Genomic DNA, 26,310 nt, shown 5'->3' on the forward strand with positions numbered 1-26,310 from the left:
TTTCTTAACGTAAAAACTTCTTTATTATGAATAATTTTACAGAGATATATCATTATTTAATAAGGAATACTATTTATACTTTACTAAACAGCACAAACTAATTGAGAAAAGTCAATTTCTTTTATTTTACATATTCACAAAAGTATAAAAAGATTTTACAAAACAGTTTCACTTAAATTGATGAGTTTGACTTATAAAAACAGTTTTTAATTGAAATATAAAATTATGCAATTTTTAAAAATTACTAAAACAGAAGCTCTTTTATACAAACATTGATATGCTGAATAAAGCACATTTACAAGTATAGCTTTTCTTAAAAATACATTCATAGCTAAATAAAGTGAAAAGTAAACCAAAATCAATTCAAACAAAATATTATATTATATTGATAAGTAGAATTTCAAAAAATATTTTAACAGAAGTACTTTTTTATAAAAGATTATTCTAATCTATTTCTACTGATAGTGTATAGAGTAATATGGGTACTAATTATTTGTAAATTGGAATTTTCGTGAACATGAACTAAATATAAATTTAGGCTGTACTATCAATGAAAAGCTGTATACCATACAATATCTATTTTAATTTTGTATTAAAAAAAACTTTAAAGATAAGCATGCTTTTAGTCTCCATGTTAGTGGCATAACTTGATCATTTTTTGGGCTTGCTACTAAATTTATGACGATAGATTTTTTATTCACATTATTGACTATAGTATTGTTTTTCTTGATAACTGAACAGCTTCTGAGTGATTAATCGAAGCTTGATGGATATAAAATAGTTAAAGAAAGAAATGCCAAATAGTGATTTTAAAGAACTAGTTTTTAGTACTCTCTATTCATATTAATTTTAGTGTATTTTTCTACAATTCATCCTCAAAAAAAAAAAAATTAGTTTAGTTACATTTGCTTGCTATGCAAATTTAATACAAATGTTCAAATTTTATATCTATTTCATGTTTTATTTGTAAGACAAAGTTCAGGGCTGATTGTGCTCCGGATTTCCGGATATTTCGCTAACCGTTATCCGGAAGTTTCCGGAGATCGAAGGTTTAGATGTTTCAAAAAATCATTGATATCACAAAAGTTTTCGGAAATCAAATTTTCAAAGTTGGAACTTAAAAATACCGTTTATTTTATTTGTTTATAAGGAGAGCTACTTTATAAGCTTATATTTAAGATTAATATTCATTTTTTATCAGTAAATAGTAATCATAAACTCAAGAAAGAAAGACATATTTGTAAATTTCAATTACTTCTCCAGGTAAAATTTTAAATATAATTTAAGTAAACTAAGAAATATTGAGAAAAAGGAAAAACCTTGTTTAAATTTTTTTCAATTTAAACTTTCTTTTTACTCAAAAAGTTTTCCGGAATTTTGACTTGGGCTCACTATCACCCCTGATAGTTTAAACAAAACTAGGTTATTATGGAGAGAAAGAAGTTCTTAAAATCAAATAAGAAATATAAAAGTAAATGATTATAATATAAATATTCTATTACTGCTTGCTAAAATTTTGTTATCAGACTGCACTAACTATATACAAACTTTGCTGGTTGTATGAGGATAGTATCTTAATTTTACACTCCTATTTAAACCTTAAAATTCATTAGCTCTTTTAATGTTCATAATCTTACTTACAACCTAAATAAAATTAACACTGCAGTAACATTAAGCTATATTATTAACATATTTTAACATGAAAATAATTTACATATTTCAATGCTTTTATTAGACGGAAAGAACTATATACATTTCTTTATTAAAAAGTTTTTTTATACTTTAATTTCAATTGCAACAGCCTTATATTTCGTCTATCTATTTATATCTAACAGTAAGGACCTTTTAAAATGTATAGGCAGTATATAAGTGCATGTCTAACTTTTGTGTTTTTAATGGCATTAAATCAACAAATTAAAGAATATATCAACATTAAATGCACAGTGTATATATTTCCTTTATGAGTCTAATTCATTGTAAAATTATTATTTAGCAACATTTTATATGTATTATAAATATTAATTTATTTTACAACTGTAGTAAAATTTAATTTATACATTTAAATAGATAAGAAATGATATCTACAACAACAATAGTAATCATTTTAGCACTGAAACCTCAACTTATGAACAATCCAATATTATAAGCTTTCATTCTAATTTGAAATTTTTTCAGGGATAAGATTTACTAAGCAAATTACTGAGGCATATGAAGATGGTCAAAATTATGTTTATTTTCTCTTAATATGTGTTCAATCAACTAAAGTAGTGGTTTCGTATAAGTTGTAATTTTTTAGATTATAATCATCCTTCTTGAAGTGCATACATTCATACAGGACCAGCTATATCAAAATAAATTCATAAGTTGAGGTCACAATTAACAAATTATTTTCTATGGCAGGATTGCAACTAAAATAAAAAACATTTGAAACATTAAATATTTAAGTAACAACTATGCTAATAAAAGCATTTATTGTAAGTTATAAAAATAATCAGTATTTTTAAATATGCTAATTCAATTGACATTTGGCACAATAAATACCACACAACCAGTTCATAGAGCAACAAATTCATAAGCAACCAACAATCTTGGGAATGTCCTTATATTTGAAACAAGCCTTAACACATTCAGTATAATTAATTTTTTCTGGTTTAATTGCATATTTGTTTTTAATATTGACTAATGGAATTCATCGATTGACCCATCTAGTTGTGTCATCTTCCCATTCTATACCATCAGGATGAGAAGGATAAGTACCATTCATAGGCAATGAACTCTCATCTTCGTATATATCCTATATAATACATAATAAATATAATTGCAACGTATACAAGGTGGCAAGCATTTTGATATGTAATCTGTTTGTTTTCTTTAATTTTCAGTAATACAGCTTTTTTAAGGCATTAAAATGGTGTTACTACATTTAGGGGGTCATATTGATACATATCACCCATCTCAAATCCCTCTTGCTTATTCTTCCAAAATGTAGTGTGAAACACAGCCATCAAGATAAATAAGAATAACATCTACACAAAAACTAGAAAGATAATCTCAAAACCAGGGTTTCCTTTCTTTCAATGTTTCAATATCATTAAAAACAAAAATCCTTTTTTTTTTTTTTTTTTTAAAATATACATATATACAGTAATTTAAAGGTTAAACATTTATTGTTTTACCTAATTCTCTCCTCTTTAGTCTATGCACTTTGTAAATAGAGGCCATTTTCCGATATCAATGCCATATCATATCCTTAAAAAGGTGTTAAAAATTCAACTTTCAGGTGGTGGCCACTGGGTGCCAAGTTCAGATTATAGGGTGCATTATCATGGAGACTACTTACACTCTTGCATTCTTTTTTGTGTTTGAAATTCCCATCTGAGTTATATCAGTGTTTTTTATAATCTGTCTGAATTTATTGTCCCAGCAGACATAATATCAAATTACTCCAATTATAAATGCTTCTGTTACAAGGAAAAGGTGAAAAATGAGGCTTGAATACATAATGCGGAACTAGTATGACATGGACACTGGGTAAAGAGTGGCAATTTAGATAAATGTTCAATCTTTTAAATAATGCTAACAGTATAAGAACTAATGAATTGTTGTATTTCCAAAAAATAGGAGACTTTTTTTTTACATTCTAATTTCATTTGATTTTGAATCTTATTAACATATTTGGTGTCAACTATTTTTTCTTATTTAAAAAAAAAATCTTCGTTAAAAGAGTTAAAAATAATAATAAACTTTAATGTAATCGTATTCTAACTAGAGATATCGAACAAAAAAAATTATTGTAATTTTAGTTCAATAACTGTCTTCAGCTGTCTAATTTTTTATTCACTAAGTACATCTGCCACCTTTCATTATAAATGCTCCATCACTGACCAAGTCGACTCTGAAGTGAAAAAGGACTATGTCCTATAAATCATTTTAATGTTCTATAAGTATAACACCAAATTCAACTGTTTAAAAATTGAAACACATTATACTTTTGTCAAACAATATAAATATGCTAAATCTATATGCTAATTATGCTATGTCAAAAAATAATTATGCTAACTATGTTTTATAAGGAAATGCATTGCAAAAATGTATTTAAATATGGTTAAAATTATCATTAATAGATTATTAAATCATTAATAGATATATATACTATTATATCTCTAGTAAATGAATATTTTAGCTCCATAATGTTATAACAAGGCAGAAAATCAGATATGAAGCTTTAACTTGAAAAGTTGAGGTTGTTCCCTTTGAAGGCAAAGCTAAATTCATTTTACGAATTTTTTAAAATTTATTTTAAGATGCTTAGAAAGAATTATTGAATCTATTAATTTTAACGTATCTTTAATAATCCTTCACAGAAAAATGGCTCTGATAGGGATTAATGTGATCATGCTCATAACCTACTGAATTAGGAAGTTACATGGAAGTAAGGCTTTTATCTAATATTTTCAAATAACTTACAGTAGAATCCAATAAATAGGAATTAGGATATCCAATTTGGTAGTCTATTCCATTAACTGCACCAGGCCATGTGTCATTTTCATAGGCACCATTAATATCAGATTCCATACCTAAAATAATTGTAGAACAAGTTTATTAATTTCAATGTATTATATTTTATAATTGTCCAAGATCCTTAATAATTTTCTAGATTTAACTAATTTTAAATCCAAACATACAAGTTAAAAAACACAATTTATATTATAAATTATTATTTTTACAATTATTCTTTTAATATTACTTACATTGGATACATTGTATGCCAGAAGATTTTGATTAATTTGGTACAAGGAAATTATACTTAAATAGATAAAGCTTTAGAGAATTGCAACAAAAGTTTGTGAAGGGTGTTGCAAAGCATGCTTTTTGATTTCTTACTTTAAATATTAAAACAAAATTTGTGAGGGAAAAAATAATTTAGTCAACCTCATTTTAGACAGACTAAGAGAGACATGAGAACTAAGAGACAGACAATACACTCACTAATTCAGTGTTCTTAATAAACCCAAGTCAGACAATATTTGAAACTATAATTTATAAAAAAATTTGAACTAGAAAATGTTTATAAACAGCTTTTTATGATTTTTTATTTAAAGTTAAAATAGCTTTTTTTATCACACCTTGGAAGTTGACTGACACACAATACACATGGCAGGAAATACATTATCACAAATGCCTATTGACTCTAGAAAATTTTTCAATTCTTGGCCAACTCCACACTGTGTTCAGTAACAGTAATTAAAAAATTTCATTCGGACATCAATGAAAATTGTTCAATTTCTTGGCAAACTCCACATGTGTTCAGTGATAGTAATTTAATAGTTTCATTCCCGTCAATGTAATCATTTTACAAATATTTGTTAAAAAAACAGATATCTATTCAATGATTTTCATAGCAGCAATCTGCTTATTACAACTGTGTGATTCATTGAAGACATGTGAGGAACTTCATATTGTTCCTTTCATGTTCATTAACATACAATAATCAAACTAAAAGGGTGCTTTAAATCTTCTTGAAGAGAATGAAATTTTTCACAGCCCCCCCCCCCTTTTTTTTTGACAATCTTAATGAAATAATTTTCAAGTTTTGGAAAAATCCTTATATAAATGCAAATTATGTTCATGACAGGATGTTTTATATGCTTTTCAACATTCCAGCATTTGTTATAAATTTCCTCATTAAATCAGGCTTCAATAAATGAGTTTCACAGATGTATTGCGTCCTTAACATTGATTAGATCCAATATTTTGATTAATTATGTGACAAAAATATTAATAAAATTTTCTATCCAACAAATGTTAATAGATCCTAACAATTAAGATAATTTATTTCATATAGGAGTTAAGTTACTTACCATCAATGAATGGATTTCTGACGCTATAGTCTAATTCATCATCATCGCACCCTAAAAATATCAATTTTTAAGTAAACTCAACAATCAAATCATGATACTTAAACTAATTGGTAGATTGTTCATTGTGTATGCAAAGGAAATTCAACTTTTTTACCAAAAGATGAATTGAAAAATGAAAATTGTGACTATTTGAATGATAATAAAAAAAATGAAAAATAAAAATTTTGTCGATAGACTCGTGTGTTTTTAAAATATTAACAATAAAAAATTTGCAGAAATTTATGTTACCTGTATGAAATTTTTATTGTTTCATAATTAACTTTTTTTTTTCAAATCTCTCCATTTACATAAACTTTATCAACATAAAAGTATATTGTAATTTAATTTTTTAATAATTAAATACATAAATTTTTGAACACTTTAAATAATACAAATACCATTAAACCACTTAAAGTAATTTAAGAAATAACTTCATTCATAGGGCATTAATTAAGAAATTAAACTTATGCATAGAACTTTCCCGAATATATTTGACTCACAAGTACATTAATTTTATTATTCAAAAATGTTAAATATTTATGATTAAAAGAAATTATATTTAATTAATTAATTGTACTTTCAGCAATACAGTACCAAGTAACATTTTTGATATATTTTTCACTATGTTAAATGTGGGGTTTTCGAGGAATGAACAGTTTTTTATATGATTGAAATATTTAATAATAAAATGAATTTACATATATGATGAAATGTTTATGAAAGTAGAAAAATATGGGCCGCCTGCCCTGTCATCATAAGCAAGAATATGGGCCGTCTGCCCCGTTTTCACAAACATAAGCCCCGGCTGGGCTATGAAGTTAATTCTACTAGCAACAAACGAAAATCGTTTCTTTTGATTAAAAAAAGGAATGGTGATGGAGCGGGGGAAGTTGTGGCACTGGAAGAAGGGACGAGAGGCAGTTCTTTTCCTCATTCTTCATAAATATTTTAAGTAAGCTATTTTTGTATAAAATTGAAATTTTTGGCTTAAATATTTTATTTAAATAATTTTAATACTGATACTAATTTATTTGGAAGACGCCTATAGAGATTTTTTAAAAAAAACTCAATAATTAACTTTTGGAGAGTTTTTTTTTTCCATAGTAAACCAGATTTTTTTTTTTTTTTTACCATTATTTGAGAATTCCCCCAAATTGATTCTTTCATTTGCCTATCTGTGAATAAACCAGTTTATTGACCGATTAAAAAAGACTATAATCAAAATTATCTGTACATAAAAGATAAATTATTTTCTGAAACAGTTATAATAACATTTTAAATTTAAAAAATCTTCAGATTATTCACCAATGTTAAGTTGCTTCACAAGTGATGACATAGCATTTGTAACTGAATCTGCAGCAACAAGTAGGTCATTTTGTAGACTTCTAGTACTAGCAGCTTGTCCAAAAGCTAATCGCACATCACCTCCAAGTCCAATTAATGGATCAGTATATGGGCACCCACTTCCAGGAGTTGCTGGAGCACTCATTGAAGACAACGGGTACAAAGGAATAGGTGATACAGATAAAGGATAAAGCGGTGAACTATTGGGTGAAGATAAGGGAGAATGGTCCTGCAACAATAATGATTATATTTATTGAACTAAAAGTTACCTATCACAAGCTTAAGATCTTAAATTTATTTTTACAAGGGTTCTTAATTTGTTTTTAATGACACAGTGAAGTTTACATTGATTACATTAAAGTAAAGTAGTTGATTACATTAATTTACACCTACAGCAGCCCAAAGTGGACCAGAAGAATTATGGAGGTTAAAGCCTCAATGTCATGACGGTGGCAATATGAATAGTAATTTGTGCAAGCTACCTTTATTTCCCAGACAAGCTGATACTGTGGGAGCAGAGTTATCGACAATGCCAACCTTCATCTTTCAAAAGGTACCTCGTAATTGAATCAAGTTAGCATGTCTTATATACCAGTGAATTGATGTTTAATAATCGTAGTGGTAGTTACGCCACAATACTCCCCCACCAGAGTTTTATCGGGGATAGAATTCGATGAACAGATACCACTAGTTGCTGTATTTGTGAAAGACCGGGAGAGCTGGATTTAAGGTCACCGGGTTTTTGAGTGCTGAATGTGAGGGGTGTATTAACTTCACAGTCGTAGTCGCTCCGGTGTTGCCATTAGCAGTCGAGTGTATGCAGGCAGAGGTTGTGTTTAATCGAGACGAGACTGAGTAGCAACAGCGTGAGGAGGTGGATAATGTCGCAGTCACAAGTAGCAAGTCAATTGTTCGATGTGGACCTTCCATCAAAGTAGGCGTTACCAGATCGAAGTGGCGATACTGCGTGTTCAAATCATGTCCGGGTCACCAATGTGGGGGCGGAGTTATCGACAATGCCAACCTTCATCTATCAAAAGGTACCTCGTGATTGAATCAAGTGAGCATGTCTTAAATACCAGTGAATTGATGTTTAATAATCGTAGTGGTAGTTACGCCACAATACCAATTGAACTAAAGCTGCTTGAATACAACGGAATCCCCTATTATCTGAAAACTCTTCCCAATTTAAATCTTAATATAGCTAAGAAATATATTAGCGAATTTATTCAATTTTTTTTTACTCGTATCATGGTTTTCCGCAGTTGTAATTATACAAATTGTCTGAGATTCAAAACTTGGCTAAATACAAATCATGATGGGTGGTTTCTAAATTGGTCAAATATAAATTACAATATAAGATTGGTAAAGTGCAAAAGTATGTATAGTGATGTGTCATTACAAATCAAATGATTGTGATTAGCGTAGTCTGATTTGTTAGGCCCACAGTTTATCAATGCAGTGCTACACACATAGTGTGTCCAGTCGAATAACCTAGTGCAAAAGCATCTCAATAAGAGATCTATATGCTTACAAACTAGACCAAAATGTTTGGTAATATAAGCTAGTATAAAAATACCACAACTGGAGATTTCTCTTCCTGTTAAGTAGACTAACAGTGCCCAGTCAAGTCAAAGTCTAGAAAGGAAAATAGCTAATATTCAAAAATATTAGCATCTTCTTTGGAGAAAAAAATTTTAGTTCATTTTTTAAAAACAGGTCCCTTACCTTTAACATTCTCATCAGCACTTCTAGTTGCAAGACCAGATCTCTTCTACTTTCTTGCAAACTCGATAAATGCCGTTCTAAGTCGTGCTTTCTCATTCGAAGGGCTCGTAATTCTGTTAAAAGTGTTGGTTTCCTATCAGATCTTAAAGCTTCATCTTCTTCTTCTTGTTGTTTTCTTAATCGTATTATTTCTCTCATAATTTCTCTGTTAAAATGAAAATAAGCTTTACAATTGTGAAAAGCAATTGTTATTCAAAAGGTTATACTTTGTAGTAACTGGAGCACTAACAAATCAAACTACAATTCTTAATAACTTGGATAATAGTTTTATATTAAAAAAGTATGAAATTATTAATAGTGACATAGTATAAAGAAAAAAAATCAATAATATGGAAACAATTTATTGATACTTAGAGTTGTATCAAAACTAAATTTTGATTTATGTTTTGCTTTACTGTTAGAAATTATAGTTTTAAATTATTATTGTTATTAGTTTATTAACATAATTATAGATATTGGTGTGAGCCATTGTGAATAATATATAAATAACTGTAGTTGGCAAAAGCAATTGTTCAAAAAGACATATTTCATAAATAAGTTTTATTTTATTATAGTTTGACTAAGTCAGAATTTTAGCTTTTAATCTGAAGAAAATTTACTTAGCAAATATATTTACCTTAGGAATGGGGTAAAAGCAAAATAAAAATATTTATTTTCTATAGGTATATGTTTTTATTATTTTCTAATATTATTTTAAGTTCAATTTGCCATATAAGTTGTTGAATTGTTAAATAAAACAGAAGTATTAAGTGTAATTGAAATATAAATCATGGGAATAAATTAATAATTTTTTCAACATTATCAAATTAAAATATTGGTCCCAGTTCATAGTATCCAAAAGAAATATTGATACTTTTTCAATGTCACTAGATATGAAAGCCTTTAGTCAGTAATTAGTTAACGATTTTCTTGTAATAAACACTCTGTCAGGTCCACTGTCTAAAAGCATCAGAATTAACATAACTAACGCTCTTTAAGCAACATGCATGAACACAATTATCAAGTAAATGTATTTCTTTTTCTGATAAAAAAAAATTAAGAGAAAAAATTTTCATAATTAAAAAAAAAAAACGAAATTACGTTTAATTGAGTTGAATACAGTAAATTACATAACTTAACATAATCATTCTTATATGTTATTTTAATATTACTTAACAAAATTTTTTTTTACTTAATTTTAACTCTTCTAGAAAAAGTATTGGCTAAAAAAATTATTAGTTTTTTTTTTTTCCTTTAAAGAATTGCAGTGAAAAGTTAAATTATTCTTTTTAAAGTGTAGCATATTTTCTGATAAATGTTATTATAAAACAATAAAAATAGCAATTTTATTTATGTAAACAGAAATATATTGCATGCAAACACAAATTAAGAATCAAATTAAACTAACTTTTATTGTGAAGTACTTATTATTATACCAATAAAAAAATTTTAATAATTTTATTATAACACTTTAATTGAGTAAACTAACAAGCACACTAAGAATTTAGAAATCCAATCAATATGTATTTTTATTTACCTATTCTTTGCTTCTAGTTTGGAAATGAGTTCTCTCTGCCTTGCAGTGTCTGAAGGCAAATTGAGTTCGGATGCATAACGTCCCTAAAAAAAATATTCTTTTAATTCACAAATACTGCAGAAACTGATTTTACAGTTCTTTTGTTAGAACTTATAAAAGTGTAATAGATAAAGCCCTATAAATATAACAAAAATATTTTTAAAATTATAAGACCAGGATGTAAGTATTTAAAATTATGCTGATGACCTAGAAAACGACTTGAAACCAGAAAAAATTAAACTTGAAAGAAAAACATTTTTTTTTCTTGTTTTAATAACAATTAGTAACAATCTTGTTTAAATAACAATTAGTTAATACAGTTAAGTTATATTTAAACTTATAAACAGGTTTAAATATTCATAAAGAAAGTAGGTACTAAAACTAATTAACATATTTTTTTAATATTAAAAACAAAAAATTGCTCGCCAAAAAAGTTAAAAATAGTTCAATAATATAAATATAGTAAATACTGTTAAGTCAGTGTGGTGGATTTATTATTTTTCTCTTGGTTTCTCATTGGACTGCACTTTCTCTGCTCAAGTACTGGAGGGCCACTGAGCCTAAAAAAGTTACTGAGTATAATATGGAGATCAAGGAATAACTGGCACGATCTGCCCTCTAAACTAAATTGTAGTAGTGAATTGTGCTCATGCACTGGTATTGTCTTCAGATCATCATTAAGGATGGGTCCTGGACCATCACCAATAACTCAATAATGTACCTAAATTTTTTTTAAATAAATTTCACTGAATGTAATTGATTTGCCATTGCAATTAATATTTTATAAGGTCAAAATTGTTTCTCCATTGAATAACATTGACAAACTATTCTGTTTTTACAGTAAGAAAACATGCCGCAAACAGTAAGATTTCTGTAATTTTATGAATGTGCATTATCTTAATCTGAGCTCAATCTTTTAATTGAACTTATGCATAAGAACAAAATTATGTATTTTTAACAGAAATAAATGGAAACTGTTATTTTGGATTCTAAAATTAAATATAAATAAGTAATTAATCCAGCTCTTTGTAAAACAAAATATTATTTTCAAGTAAATTTTGTTATTTTACTTCATGCAAATTATAATATATTTTTCTTTTGATATTAAAATATATATACATACATATAAATAATTGTAATTAAATAAAAGCCACATATTTAATACTAAATACTCCTAAGATGCAAAAACTATCATTTTAAAACTAAATTTACGGCTTAAAAAAATAAAAAATGTTTCATACCCTTCTGTTAGCATACAATCGATTACTATAATTTGAAATCAACATGTGTTCATCTTCTCTAGCGTAATGGTCATAGTTCGATTTTCCATGAGAACTAGAGAAAGAAAAAGTTTAATGTTATATCATTATTATTATTATTCTAATTGTATTTTGTGATAATTACCTTTTGAGGGCACTTTTTGTTTGATAACTGGTGTTAAAAGCATCCATTGTGCTATTGTAAGCATTGGCAGGTGGGGCTGATCTAATAATATAAAAGTAAGGATAATGAGTATTTAAAAATCTACTGTTAAAAAACTTATCCATTATTGCTACTTTCGTTTATCTGTATTTTAAAAAACAACATTTCACTAAACAAATTCAGCATATTACAAAGGTGGCACAATGTAATACAGATGAAGATTTATATATTGGAATTCTATAAATCACAATTCTCTATAAAACCACTCTTAGTGGGTGTAAACAATAAAATTTGCAGCTAAGAAATTTCTATAACTAAGTAAAAACTATTAACTTTTTACGTTATTTGCTAAGAGTTTAAATTTCAAAAGCTAAACAAACCAAAACTGATTGATTTGTTTGTTACTAGTTTGCTAAGAGGTTTAAATTTCGAAAGCTAAACACACCAAAATTGATTAATTTATTTGTCACTACTTCTAATGCTACAGAAAATTTCAACTTTTTCTGTAAATAATAAACACTTAAGTGCATATTTTGTGTTTTTATGTATTTATAACAAAAAAATTTTAAAGCATTTTTAAATAGATCTGTTCTATACTAATATTGGCATATTTAGTTGACAAGTTTAAAAATAAGTGAAATAATCTATATAACAAAATACAAATTTCAATGTTTATGTTAGAAAGATCTATAATATACTTTTATTTTTCCTCTCAAATTAATTTCATTTAAACTTTCTTTTATTAAACTAAAAACATAGGTAAATACAAAAATGGTAGTATAACTATATTGATAGAAAAACCGGTTTTATGCATGTAAAGTCTAAGTTTCTCAAATCCTGAATTTTATAAAACTTATGATTTAATTCTAAGATTATATAATTTATAATTTGAAAATTTTTACGCTAAAAATGTATTAAAAATAAGTTCCTGTATTTTCTCAATCAAGATGTACATGAAATAGTAGTTGAAAAGAAAGAAGAAAAAGTTGAGAAATTACAGTGCTTGATGAGCTTTAGTATTTCGTGCAAATTCATCTTGATGATATGATTCCATATTTGTGGGCTTGTCAGGAATGCAAAGAACTGATTTTTTAAGGGAATGTCCAAGTTGTTTACTTGGAGTTTTCTGTGGAAAAATTGGCAACTATAAGAAATTTTCGATGCAATGATAAAAGAACAAATTTATTTTTCAATTTCAAACAATTTATAAAAAATAGATATTTCATTTTACAATGTCTATAGCAGTTTTATCAAAACCCTCAATTAAATTAAATGTTTTGCACTATCACATTTAAATGAATTATAAACAATTTCATAAAAATATTATAAAGATATTCAATACAATTTTGCATTCATCTTCCCTATTTCAAAAAAAAATTGTTAAAGAGCAACCTGCATTTTTTATATGAAATATAAATTGAAAAAAAAAAAACTTAAACTGAATGCAACAAATTGTCTAACAACAATTTATAATCTATAAAGTTACTTAATGTATGCCTTAAGCAAAAAAAAATCAATAAAATTAGAAAATGAATCTGAAAATGTACTACTTATAAAATTATTAACTTATAAAACTAAAAAAAATTTTAGAGTATTTTTCAATATTACAGTGCATATTAGAAGCATTTTTTCGGTATGAAATGTAGTTTGTAGGTTGGGAAAATATTGCTTCCAGTTTGAATAACTTTTTTTTATAATCTGTAAATTTAGAATTTATTGATAGTTCATTAAAGTAGAGTAGGATAGCTAAACAAAATTAAATAAAAAAGATTAGTAAAGCCTCATTTTAAACACATTAATTCAAAGCAGATTGTCTTAGAGAAAAGAAAAACATTTTTTATCCCTTACTATTATATTTTGATATTGGCTCAAACTGCTTTCAAAACCTAATTAAAATGACTCAAATACAGTATACAAAAATAATAATGACCTTAAATAATTTTTAAAACTATGTTTATTGGCAATAACATCTTAATATAATTTTGACTTTAAAGTTGTTTGCTAAGAGAAAAATATTAGATTTTCCAATTAGAAAGAAAGAGACAAAAGCATAGCCTCATTTTGAAGTAAAAAATTTATACAAGCTCAAATTATTTTTCATTTAATTAACTAAATTGTATATACTTTATAAAAAGCAAGATACTTACATAACTGGTATACTCTTTCATTTCATGTTGATTAGTGTGATTACCAGACACTCTGCAACGCCAGAAGCAGTCTTGGCATAATTGATAATTATAACACCTTTGACATTTATATCGAAATCCCACAAAAGATTCTTTATTACAACCTTCACATTGCACTGTATGTAGCACTTAAAAACAACAATACATTTTTTCATTTATAGTTTAATAAACATAGAATTAAGCATGCATAAAACATAAGAATATATTTTTTGTTTGAATAATTACGATTTTTACAAACATATACAATGAATAGTAACCACAATAAATGTTTTTGTCTTGTAGGAAATTAACTTTCATATTTTTATAAAAGAAGATACTATTGGTTTATGTACTCAAAAAAATATTAAATTTTTTAAACGTAGAGTGAATTTTTTTTCAGATTGGTATGAAAATATACCAAAAAAATTTTTTTTAAAAGACTTATGTCTATATAGACCAAATCCCATAGTTACAGATAACTTGAAAAAGACTTAACCGTATATCCCGGTGTATAAATCAACCTTCTATTAATTATGAGATAGCAAAATTCTGGTTTCTGTGCTCCTCTCATAGAGGTTCTGCCTCAAATAATACTATTCAAATTTTATTGTAAAATCTTTTAAAAAAAGTGTAGAATTTTAAATTCTTTGTATGGGAGTGAAGACTATTTTTTGTGGGGCATGGTAGATGAGGATCCAAATGACGACATTTCTGTCGTTATTGAATCCAATACAGATGACGTTCTGTAATCTTTAAATTAGAAGTTTTATGGTATGTGATAAAAGTTTTCATTGCATTATATTTTTGAATAAATTATTTTAACTTTTCCTATTCTTGATTTTATTCCTGAAAATAATTTAAAGTATTGTTTTTTAAAAAAACTTTGTATGTAAAGAGAGTTTGATGAGAGAATAATGCAAAATTAATGATATATAACATATTAAAAATAGCTTTTTAAAGAAGTAAATCAATACAGAGTTATTCAAATTTATCTCATTGTTTATAAAGCGTTGTTATTTCACGATTATCAAATATTTAAATTTTTTACTGGTGCATAAATCAACCTTGGTTTATTCATTTAATTAATATTTCTAGAACTTCACGTTTGGAGACTCTCAATTTAGTACAGGATTTATGAAAGTATATATAATCATAGCTATATGTTTTCAATTATTGTTTAAAAAATAGCTTGATAGAAATAACTTCATCAAATATAGCTCCCAAAGTTAACAAGCAAAATTCTAAAGTATCTAACGTCAAACGATTAATTTCCCTTCTTACAATTTGAAATATTATTAGAAAATACTGTTACAGGGTTGCCACTCAAATCTGGAGAGAAAAAATTCCCCGTGTTTTCCCTGTGCATATTATACACAATATATTAAGAGGAAACAACAATTACTGTGCTCTTGTGTGAGCTATATTGGACTAACTATATTTATTAGTTTTAATTGCTGGAAAAACAGTTTAACATATTTAAATAATGTGATAGTAAGTTAAATAGTTTAGTATTGCTGAAATATCATGGTTAAATATCCCATAGATTACGCTTTAAGTGGTCACCATTTTTTAAAAGACAAAAATAAGAAACAAAATTCCCTGTATTTATTCGCCATTTATTTATCTATTTTAAATCTATCTTTTCAGGGACTAAATTAACTTTTATTTACCCTACTATTATAGCAAGACACAGTATGCCCCTAAGAAAGGTTTCGCTAAACAACAAAAATTTTTAACTATCGGAGGAAAGATTCTATTATAATCTAGCAGAAAGTAGTTTTCAAAATATTAGAAACTGATAATTGTATTATATGAATAATTTTAAATAAATTCTTTTGGAAGAGTTTTGGAACAGTTTAACTTACAATTAAGCACAGTTATAGCACTGAATATAGTCTTTTATTAAGCATTAAAAAATTTATTACATAAATTTAATAAAAAAAACAATACTGAAAATTTAAACACCACACTGAAATTCAACTAATTTCAAATATATATATATATACATACCATTTTCAACACTAGCCATTCGATGAATTAGAGGGAACCACATAAGACACTGAGGACCAGGATCAGATAAAAGAATATCTAAAAAATCATTCACTGTAATAGTAGATTGCTAGAAAATAAATAGTAATCTGATTAAATATATAGATAAATTAAAATATTTTGAAGAGCAAACTCACTAAAAAAATTATGAGATTCATAGGAACATGACATGTTGCAAGTAAAGTTTTACGCCAAAATCATATAAAGTAACAATTCTGATCCATATGATTTAATCTTAATAAAATCGAGATTTTTATTTCGAGAAATTATTTTCAGGTTAATTAATTATAAGCATGAGCTTTAAAAATTGACTAAGAAGACTTTAAAAATTGACTAAGTAGAACTTGATTGGTAGTTTTAACTAATGGCTTTTCATAAAAATTCACGCATTAAAATGACAATATTAAATTTTTATATAACTATATATATATATATAAGGCTTTTTAACAATACTAGTTCACATGATTTCAAATAATTCTTTAGTTTAATTTAGATAACAAAGAAATTTGAAGCAAAAAAGGTTATTTTTAATTGGTCTTGAGTGACTGGTAGATTTAAGTTTATATAGTGCATTTAAAAAATAATCTAATAAACATAAAAGATAATTTCACAAAATAAAAAAATACATTTTTTAAAAAAATGTGAAAATAGTTAGAATCATTGTATTTATAGATCTTATCACTAATAGCATCATTGTTTAAAACTTTCTACTTAGACAGTTTTAACTACAGAACCCAAACTCAATTTGGACAAAACATCACTTCTTTCCTTAATATCAAAAGAAAAGAAAAAACTGGTTTTCTTATCCATTTAAAGTTAAGAGTCACCTAAGAGTTTCTCATAGAATATATTATGAAAGAATAGGCTTTATAAATTATGTTTCTTGGACAAATTACTTTTTAGTAACATATTTTCATTCTTTTTTGCATCAGACATTAATGACACCCAATGCATATATGAACATGATTTTAAATTACTACAGAATTGTGTTTTACAATGAAATTGTGTTCCTCACTAAAAAAATTATCTTACATTATTTAACTTAATTATATTTGTATAACACAAAATGTTTGATTGACAATATGTGGAAGCATCATAATTAAAACAATGTTAAAACTTTTCAAGACTAAATATGAATTTTTATTGTTACATTTGTAATGATTTTTGTAGTAACAAAATAGTTTCTATTGCTCGATTTTCAGATCTTTAAATAAACATATATGATAAAAAATGCTTTAAAATTAAGATATGAGAAAAAGACATATAATTCTTATCACTACTCATATTTATAAGAATAATAGGAATATAAATAAGAAGCCTGCTAAGCGTGTAATTGGTAACTTCTTTTGGCAATTTTGAAAAAAATAAAAATTCTAACCAATAATAATACAAAGAAAAATCAATTTATATGAAACAAGGTACATGGTTCTGTTCCAAGCTGAGTTTGGGTCATATGTTTCACAATTTTTTTTTTTTACTAACTGCCTCTAACAACATAAATGTGACAATGAATGAAGTAGGACACATAAACATATGACACATAAAGGCACACTTCAAAATTGTAGAAAATAAAAATAAACAATAAATGCAAACAAATACCTACACAACGTAAAACAACATCAACTAAACACTTTCAATAACTAGAATATCAATGTCCTAAAATAAAAGGAAATTAAAATTTTAAAAAAACTACAAAAATAATAAAAACTGAAAAAAAATTCAATAATAAAAATTTCTAAAAAATTAAACCTGAATAGAATGCCTTTTAGATGTAAAAAGAAGAGCTAAAATTAAAAGCTATATATTTACCCCATCAAAAATAGTACGAGGTAAACTATCAGTAAAAAAGAATGAAGGAGATTCATAAACAGAACATGGCAACCCCATCGCTTCCTTTAAAAAATCAGCAAATTTGCTGAAAACCATGTTGCCATTTATATCAGATATGAGTGAAAATATATCTAAAATAGAAAAAAAAGCAAGATTATTATAAATAAATATTACACACAAATCAAGCAAACTTGTTTTAAATTATATCTTCATGATTTACAATAATTTCTTAGTTTAAGACTATTATAAACTGTGTTTATAAATAATTCTATTATATTCATTGAACATTGGTTTTGGTATCAGAGATTCATAAATTTGAAATGTTTTTTTTTTCATTCATAGCAGCATTATTATCATGAAGTAAAACATCAGGAATATTTGGAAACATAAAATTATAAATATACCTTTCTTCAATATAAATCATATGCATAACGAAATTTCAATACATATAGAATATATTAAACATAAACTAATCAGTGTTTCTATCATTTATTATACGATCTATTTATTTATATAATCAAGAGTATTTTCAATTGCGTCAAACAGTATCATAAAATAAAAAATAAATAAATTATAAATGAGAAAAATAAAAGAGAGAAATTAAATTCTGACTATATAAAATCACATAGTAATTAAGCTAACGGAATTGTTCAAAGCTAAGCATTAATTTTTAAATTATACTTTAAACAAATATTTTAAAATGAGATATACAGTGAAACCTCCAGGAAAAACCACTTCTATTTGCGATCATTGGGAGGCACGGAATTTATTCCATATACTTTATGTTGAAGAAAACCTTTAGGAGAAACCATTAAAACCTCTCCCAGCAACTGGACAAACATCTGTACCAAATGCGGAAAAGGCCAAGTAAGGAAACACGAATAAATATCAAAACAAAAAATTTAAAAAACAAACAAGTAGATTAAAATGTATTCAAAATATTTGTAAAAGGCTCTTATTTAGAGAGCTCTTTTTGACGATACAAGATCATGTCGCAGTCCGAGGGCACTAAAGACGATGCTATCAATGATTTACTTTTAGAGGGGAAAGTTAAATTAGAAAAAAAAAAGTTTTTTTTAGAAAAAACAAGCATCTCAAACAAACAAACCTCTTCTCATCTTTTAAAGCTAACTAATTTTTATGGTATAAAATTAAATGCAAACTTGAAGAAGAACCATAATAGTTTATTTATTTAAAGTAGTTTTATCATTCATAATTGGTAAATTTGCTTTTACTTATAATTATATCAGTTGGGATCATTTTTGTGTAAGAAAATCCAAATAGTGTTTATGTTTGACTCATAGTTCCATAGTTTAAAAACATATCCATTCATAATTTGAAGTTAAAAATTTCAGAAATATAGCATAATAAATGATATAGAGCATAGTCTAATAGCTGGACCAGAGGTAAACTGAATAGTTGACTCAGCAGTCCTTCTAAAATTTCATTCTTTTCCCCTCATCACTGAGAGGGATAAGAAAAGTCTGCCACAGGAATGCATGCATTTTGTATAATATGATTTTAAAAAAATACAAGTTTTATTCCTGTTCTGTATTTCATTTTCTTTAAAGTTAGTGTTATTGCAACAACATAATTTTTATAAAAACTAAAAGGGTATTATAAATAGAATGCAATTAAGAATCTATTCTGTACAAATGTATAACATAGAAAATTAAAATATACAATTATATGTTATATTAATTCAATAATAAAAGCTTAGAACACATTTAAACATGAATGTATACATATTATTTCAAAATGCTTTTTAGATAAATAAATTATATAAATAAATATCACTAATCTTTGTAATTGTGAATAAATTATTCTATTTCAACAATAGTATAAATTATGTATAACAATGACTAAATATCACTGCATAAATAAACTCATTGATTGTAAAATAAAATCAATTTAGAGAGCTTTTGATATTTGAAACTCCCTTTATAACGCTTTTTACAGAGTCAAAGTGCTTGCAAGTAATTTTAGGACTATTTTGATATACCTGCCAATGACACCTGAGATTCGTGCAACTCCTCAATTCCAAATTACTTTTCAATTGAATCAGAAAAGTATACTCCTCCATTTGACAAATATTAATTTATCATTACTCTTAATTTGAAGTCAATGCAATCTATATTTAGATTTTCCTTGATTAGTCATGAATCTAAAAGCTCTTTTAGCTACCAAAAAATATTTAAATACAATTTCAAAAAATAATTTTAAACCGCCCTGAGTAACAAATGATGTTAAAAATGATTCAGGTTTCAACTACTTTTTAAGACTATGACAAGGTATTTGATAAAATACAGTACAGAACCCGTTATCCGGAAATCAGAAAACCGGAAAACCAAAAAACCGCAACGAAATTCGATAAATTTTCCCGCCATTTTTCAAACAAAATTTTTCTTTTCCTTATAAGATTTTAGGATTTTTCTTTCTTTTTTGAAAGATGTTCACCTTACCATCATTTTGGAAATAATCATTAGTGTATTACTTCATCGTTTTTTCTTCTTTTTAAGATTATTTCCCAAAAAAAAACTTTTTTTAGTTGGGTTTAACAATAAAAAAAACGGCTTTTTGTAGCGATTCAGAAAACTGGAAAAATCAGTTATCCGGAATAGGGATGGTCCCGATCGTTCCGGATAATCGGTTCCCTACTGTACCAACTTATTTATGCATGATTGGAAAGACATATTTTAAAGTGATCTTTACAACAAATCCTTCAATTTAATACAAAATATTACTTTTATATTCAGATAGTTTAATATCATCTATATAAATAAATATCATACAAATAATATTAATTTATTTTTATAGATTCAATATTGTGTGAGTATTGATTCCTGTGTTGGTAATCTGTGAGTTCACCACAGTAGTAATCCTTATTACAACAAAAATTTTATTTTTTGTGTATTATAACATTAATTACATGTCATAGCCCTGTTGAAATGCATAATAGAAACAGTGTGTTTAAATTTCTTCTGCCCCTTTCAATTTTTTGAATTGGTATTTCTCAACAGAGGGATTTGTATTAAAGCATACAATCCAGTTATTATTTTAGGTTAGTGAGTTTGAGCAATATATTATAATACAAATACAATAGTAGCTAAAACTAATACTCTAAACTAAAATCAGTGGCTCGACAGCCCATAGAGGGCCAAGGCCCACTGTGCCCACCTCAGTTTTCTTGACCTTGGGCTCTGGGGTGCAGGAGCAGATGTTCTGGTTGGGTGGTCAACCGAACGCGGAACCCCCAGCATTTAGTTCCCAGAGCAAGCTTGGTACTCATTTATCGATCCAATGAAGGGCTGAGTAAACCTTGCCCGGCCGAAGCTAAAACTAATACAAGTTTAAATTATTTGAATATACAAGGATACAAATACATACTTACATCTTAATTTATCAGTAATTTTTCCAGCACAAATTATAGCAAGAGCTATTTTTACGGAAAATACTCTTACTGTTCCAGTTTCTTCTCTGGAAATTATAAAGAAATTAACAAAAATTAAAATTATTTTTTTAATGCTTATTATTTATTAGTTTCATTTTTACAATTCAAATAAAAAATAAAACTTTTTAGAAGATATAAATAAATTAATTTTTTTAAAGCAAAATTGAGGGAAATTATTCATAAAAAAAAGGGAAATTATTTTTTTCATAAAACATTTATTTATCTTTTTTCCTTATTTATTTATAAGAGTAGTTGGCACTCTTATAGATAAATAATGAAAAATTCCTTGAATGATTGAATGCAGTCATCTTCAATTTAGGAAGCCAAGTTTATATGTCAACTAGAAATAAAGGATTAATCGCTGTGGAGTCTCAATAAAAGTTATAAGGATAAGAAATTGTCATTATCGTAATCTCAAAAACTTAATGTAAAACATTTTTTTATTGCATGTATTATAAACACTACAGAAAAATAATTACAAGGAGTAAAAACAGGAGTTGAAACTTGTTCTTGAATTCTGAGGTTAAATGCAAAATGTGGATGAACTAATGATTGGTGTCAGACATGTTAAACATGCAACATTTAAAATAAGATTTTTTTCCTTATCCATAATTAAAATCATTCCAATATCTGTTAATTAAAATAGAAAGTATTCTCACGCAAAAAAAATATTAAGAAAACTATGTTATTCTTGGTAAGATTGTTGTGAGAAAAGAAATCACCAACAATGCAAAAGTATAGCTTTTCTTGATAAATTGCCAGTTTTTTTTTTGTTTTTTTTTTTGTGTCAGAAATAACACCTAAGAGTTACAGTAAAATTCTTCCAATTTTTCCTTTGCCTTCTTTTCTTTAGACTCATTGCCATACTTTTTTAATGTTACCAAATTAAAAATTGTCAAGTGTGCAGTTGATAATATTTTGGCTCCATAAATATTTCATTTTAAAATAAATGAATTGTTCTTTCACAAAATACAAGCTTCAATTCTGCTCCACAATAAATTCGTGAAAAATTGGAAAAATAAACGAAAGAAAAAATAAAGAGGACAGATATAAAATAATACAATGTGCTGCATTATTCCTGATTATACTTATGTAATTCAAATAAAAATACTGAAATTTTTTTTTTAATTAAATAGCAGTTTTTATTAAGCAAGTTTAACCCAGAAACAAAAATATTTAAGAAATTAAATTAAAAAAACTTCTTTTTTCTTTTGTTCCAAGATCAATTTAATTATACCTTTAATTTTTTTAATTGAATTTCATAAGTAATTTCTTTTAATAACTAATTAAATTTCATACTTACGGATCATAAGTAGCCAGAAACCATTTTACAAGAACAGTAGCGCTATATTCAACATCTATTTGTTGAGAAACTGGCAGTCTTTTATTTAACTGGAAATATATTGAATGCACTAATGTTTCTAGTCTTGGAATAGTCAGTTCTAATCGAGAATCCAATGCATTTAAGCCATTCTCTCGAAAGGCTTCAATTATATTCCAGATATCAAGAAGATGCACTACAAGGAAGCATTGATAATTAAATATAGTAACTACGAAATACACTTTAATTTAGCATTTTATTGGCAACATTAAGTTGTATTATTTAAAACAACTCATAACAATAAAAATTAAATGTAGAGTGATTTCAAAACTATAGCATGTAAAGCTCTAAACTATATATTTAAAATGCTCTAAATAAAAATTGCTGTAAAATTTTGCTAATATTTTTTTTAATTAGAATAAAATTTTTTTTATATATCTATATATATATACAGGGTGTCTCAGTTAAGCGTTTCAGAACTTCTAAGAGGGGAAGGGGGCATCCTGACGACTCGAAATCATATAGCAATGTGGGGTCGGAAATGCTTTCCTGAAGCGGTGGCGTACACAGAAGCACCATAAAGAAAAGAGACTGTAAGTGAAAAATCGCTATAATAATACATTGAAAAAATTATATGGCCTCCTCGGTCACCCGACCTATCATGTCTTGATTTCTGGAGTCATATTAAAACACTGGTTTATGACACCCCTGTTGATAATGCTGGTTGCAAGAATCGCAGTAGCTGCCTGCGAGATATGCCTGGAGTATTGCAGAATGTTCGAATGTCCATGCGCCGGAGATGTGAGGTGTACATTGTAGCCGGTGGCAGAAACTTCGAACACTTACTTTGGACCATGTACCATATAATTTTTTCACTGTATTATTATAACGATTTTTCACTTACGGTCTCTTTTCTTTATGGTGCTTCTATGTATGTTACCGCTTCAAGAAAGCAATTCCGACCCCACATTGTCATATGATTTCGAGACGTCAGGATGCCCCCTACCCCTCTTAGAAGTTCTGAAACGCTTAACTGAGACACCCTGTATATAGATTGCCCAATTGTGTTATGTAAATTCTTGAAGATAAATTAATACCTTAAAATCTGAAATGAATTTTACAAACAAGTTTACTCAGAAAACAATAACTAACAATCAACATAGTTCAGGATTAACTTATAATCATTCATTGCAAATTTATTAATTTTACTAACTTTATACTTTGAATCAGTATCTTTATGTGTTTCTAGTAAATTTAAAGCAATATTTTTTTGATTTAAAATCCTAATTTCCAAGATTATGAGACCTCTCAGATATATAAATTAAACCATTAGATACTTCTCCCTAAAAAATTTTAATACAGCACGATAATTATTTCAAACTTTTTGAGTAATTACATAAATTAACTTTGGCTATTTCACTCTAATCAAGCTAAGCAAAATACTATGTGGTTTTTTAATAGTTTAATAAATAAAAAAATGACATACATATAAGCAATAAAATCAATTTCTACATGTACTTACTATTAGTCTTTTTCTGAATAAATCTCAACTTTGAAGCGGTACGATATGTAGCAAACTTAATAACATCAAAATTTTGAGCTTCTATAATTTATTAAACAATATTAGATACAATCATTACATGCAATAACATAGATCATGTTAAAATTTTGAGCTTCTTCATATTATTTAACAATTATTAGATACAATTCACTTAATTTAATTAAACTTTAGTATTCACTAAGAAAAGGGAGGAAAGAAAATTAAAACTCTTAATTATATTTCTAGAGAAAAATATATTCTAGAGTAAAATATTTTCTGTTTTTTGTCCTGAATTATAGCTTCTACTAATTTACATTCAAATAAATGTTTTGCAACAATTATAAAATAATAAAAGAATTCACATTTTCTCTAGTTTGAGCAGTCATGTTTTGATTTTATTAAGAAATCCAGTCATTAGCTCTTTAAAATAAAAAAAAAGTTTAATATTCTTAAATAAATACTAGGATAATTAACTCGTATTGATGAGTATTATAAAAGTTTTATATTTAAAGAAAATATATGAGGCTGTTTTTTATAGAGACATTTATAACTTACTAAGAGACATTAAACCATTAAAAGGAAAGACTTCAGCTTCTCTGATACTAAATAAAGTAAAGTAATGCACATATATGTCATTATTCTCTTTGAATCACCACCGAAGATACATTTCAGCAGCAAATGAATTAAGTTTATGAAAATTACTTTCATAAATAATTTAAACTAGGTCACTTTACATGAAATGCAATTCTTGTTAACTAATTAATCAGATTTGAAGAAACCCATTTATAAGAATAATATATTAATTAGGCTTTACATAAATTCATAAGTTTATTAATATGCTAATTGTTATCCATGCTGACTGAAATTTTTCATGCTAAAGTTATAATATTCAATAAAAAAATTATTAGCCATCATTGAGTTATAAGATAAATTTGATATATTCACTGAATTATTTTTTATCATTAAGAAAGTTCCATATACTCATCAAAATAGCTTAGGAGTCGTATGTTTAAAACAATATTCATAAGACATGAAAAATCTTCAATAGAAAATAATCTTGAAAACTTCCTAATTTTAAGCAACAATTAAGTTTTTTTTATTGTAGTTGGCAAAACAGATCACGATATGGAAATATCTCTTATGCTTCTATCTCATTCTAAATTTAGAATGATTATGAATATTTTTAAAAGCATAATTTAAACCAAATATAAATTATGTAATTTTTATAAAATAACGTACTCATTTCTGCCATTAAATAATGGTAATCAGAATGGGATCCATGCGAATTTTTTTCTTTATATCGATGATTTCGTTCCATTGCTGAATTCCTCTTCTTTTTTTTCTTTCTCTTTTTCAAACCTACGAATATAATCATATTATTAATTTAAAATAAATATGAATTAATGTTATTTTCATCAAAATTAAGTGAGATCAGAACCATTATTATACGCACATTTTTATCCGATTAGAATTAAACATGAAAATAAGAAAGTGAACATGAAATAAAAACAATTTGCTTTAATAATTTGCTATAGCCCAAAAAGATAACAAACTTTCCTAATATAGGAATCGTTAATTTTTATAAAAAAAATATTTCGAAAAATTATAAGCTTTCATACTTTAAAACATTAGATCCAACCCTTTCAAACTAAAACATTCAGATTGAGCTAAACACTAAGAGAAAAAGAAGAAGCAATTCTGAAAAACAAAAGAACCCGTAATAATACTTAAAAGTATAAAAATGCATACAAGTGCATAATTAATTTAATCAATAACTGTTAGAATATTTGAGATAATTTATTAAAATTCTTACCTTATATTACTATTTATTGAAATTTGATGATCCAAAACAATTTATAGATTTTTAGTTTCGGAATCTAGACTTGTTAATTTCTTCACTACAGTTCTTAATTCAAGGGTTTAAACAACGCTTCTTACTGCTTGT

At 26.3% G+C, this 26,310-nt stretch overlaps 1 protein-coding gene across 1 annotated transcript; it reads right to left on the reverse strand.

The window, feature by feature from the left end:
• LOC107438633 (dystrobrevin beta) lies at nt 1-26,265 on the reverse strand. The gene is made up of 17 exons (XM_016050962.3): nt 26,179-26,265; nt 25,605-25,724; nt 24,348-24,428; nt 22,808-23,021; nt 21,445-21,530; nt 18,033-18,184; nt 16,185-16,293; nt 14,157-14,323; nt 13,008-13,135; nt 11,992-12,072; nt 11,829-11,922; nt 10,549-10,631; nt 8,973-9,177; nt 7,206-7,473; nt 5,862-5,912; nt 4,468-4,577; nt 1-2,794 (listed from the first exon to the last, which is right to left on the reverse strand). Exons 2-17 carry the CDS (start codon nt 25,681-25,683, stop codon nt 2,690-2,692), a joined length of 2,013 nt encoding a protein of 670 aa, XP_015906448.1. The 5' UTR covers nt 25,684-25,724; nt 26,179-26,265; the 3' UTR covers nt 1-2,689.
• Nucleotides 26,266-26,310: the final 45 nt, after the last annotated feature.

Source organism: Parasteatoda tepidariorum, chromosome 6 (assembly GCF_043381705.1).
Source record: "Parasteatoda tepidariorum isolate YZ-2023 chromosome 6, CAS_Ptep_4.0, whole genome shotgun sequence".
NCBI classification, from domain to species: Eukaryota; Metazoa; Arthropoda; class Arachnida; order Araneae; family Theridiidae; genus Parasteatoda; species Parasteatoda tepidariorum.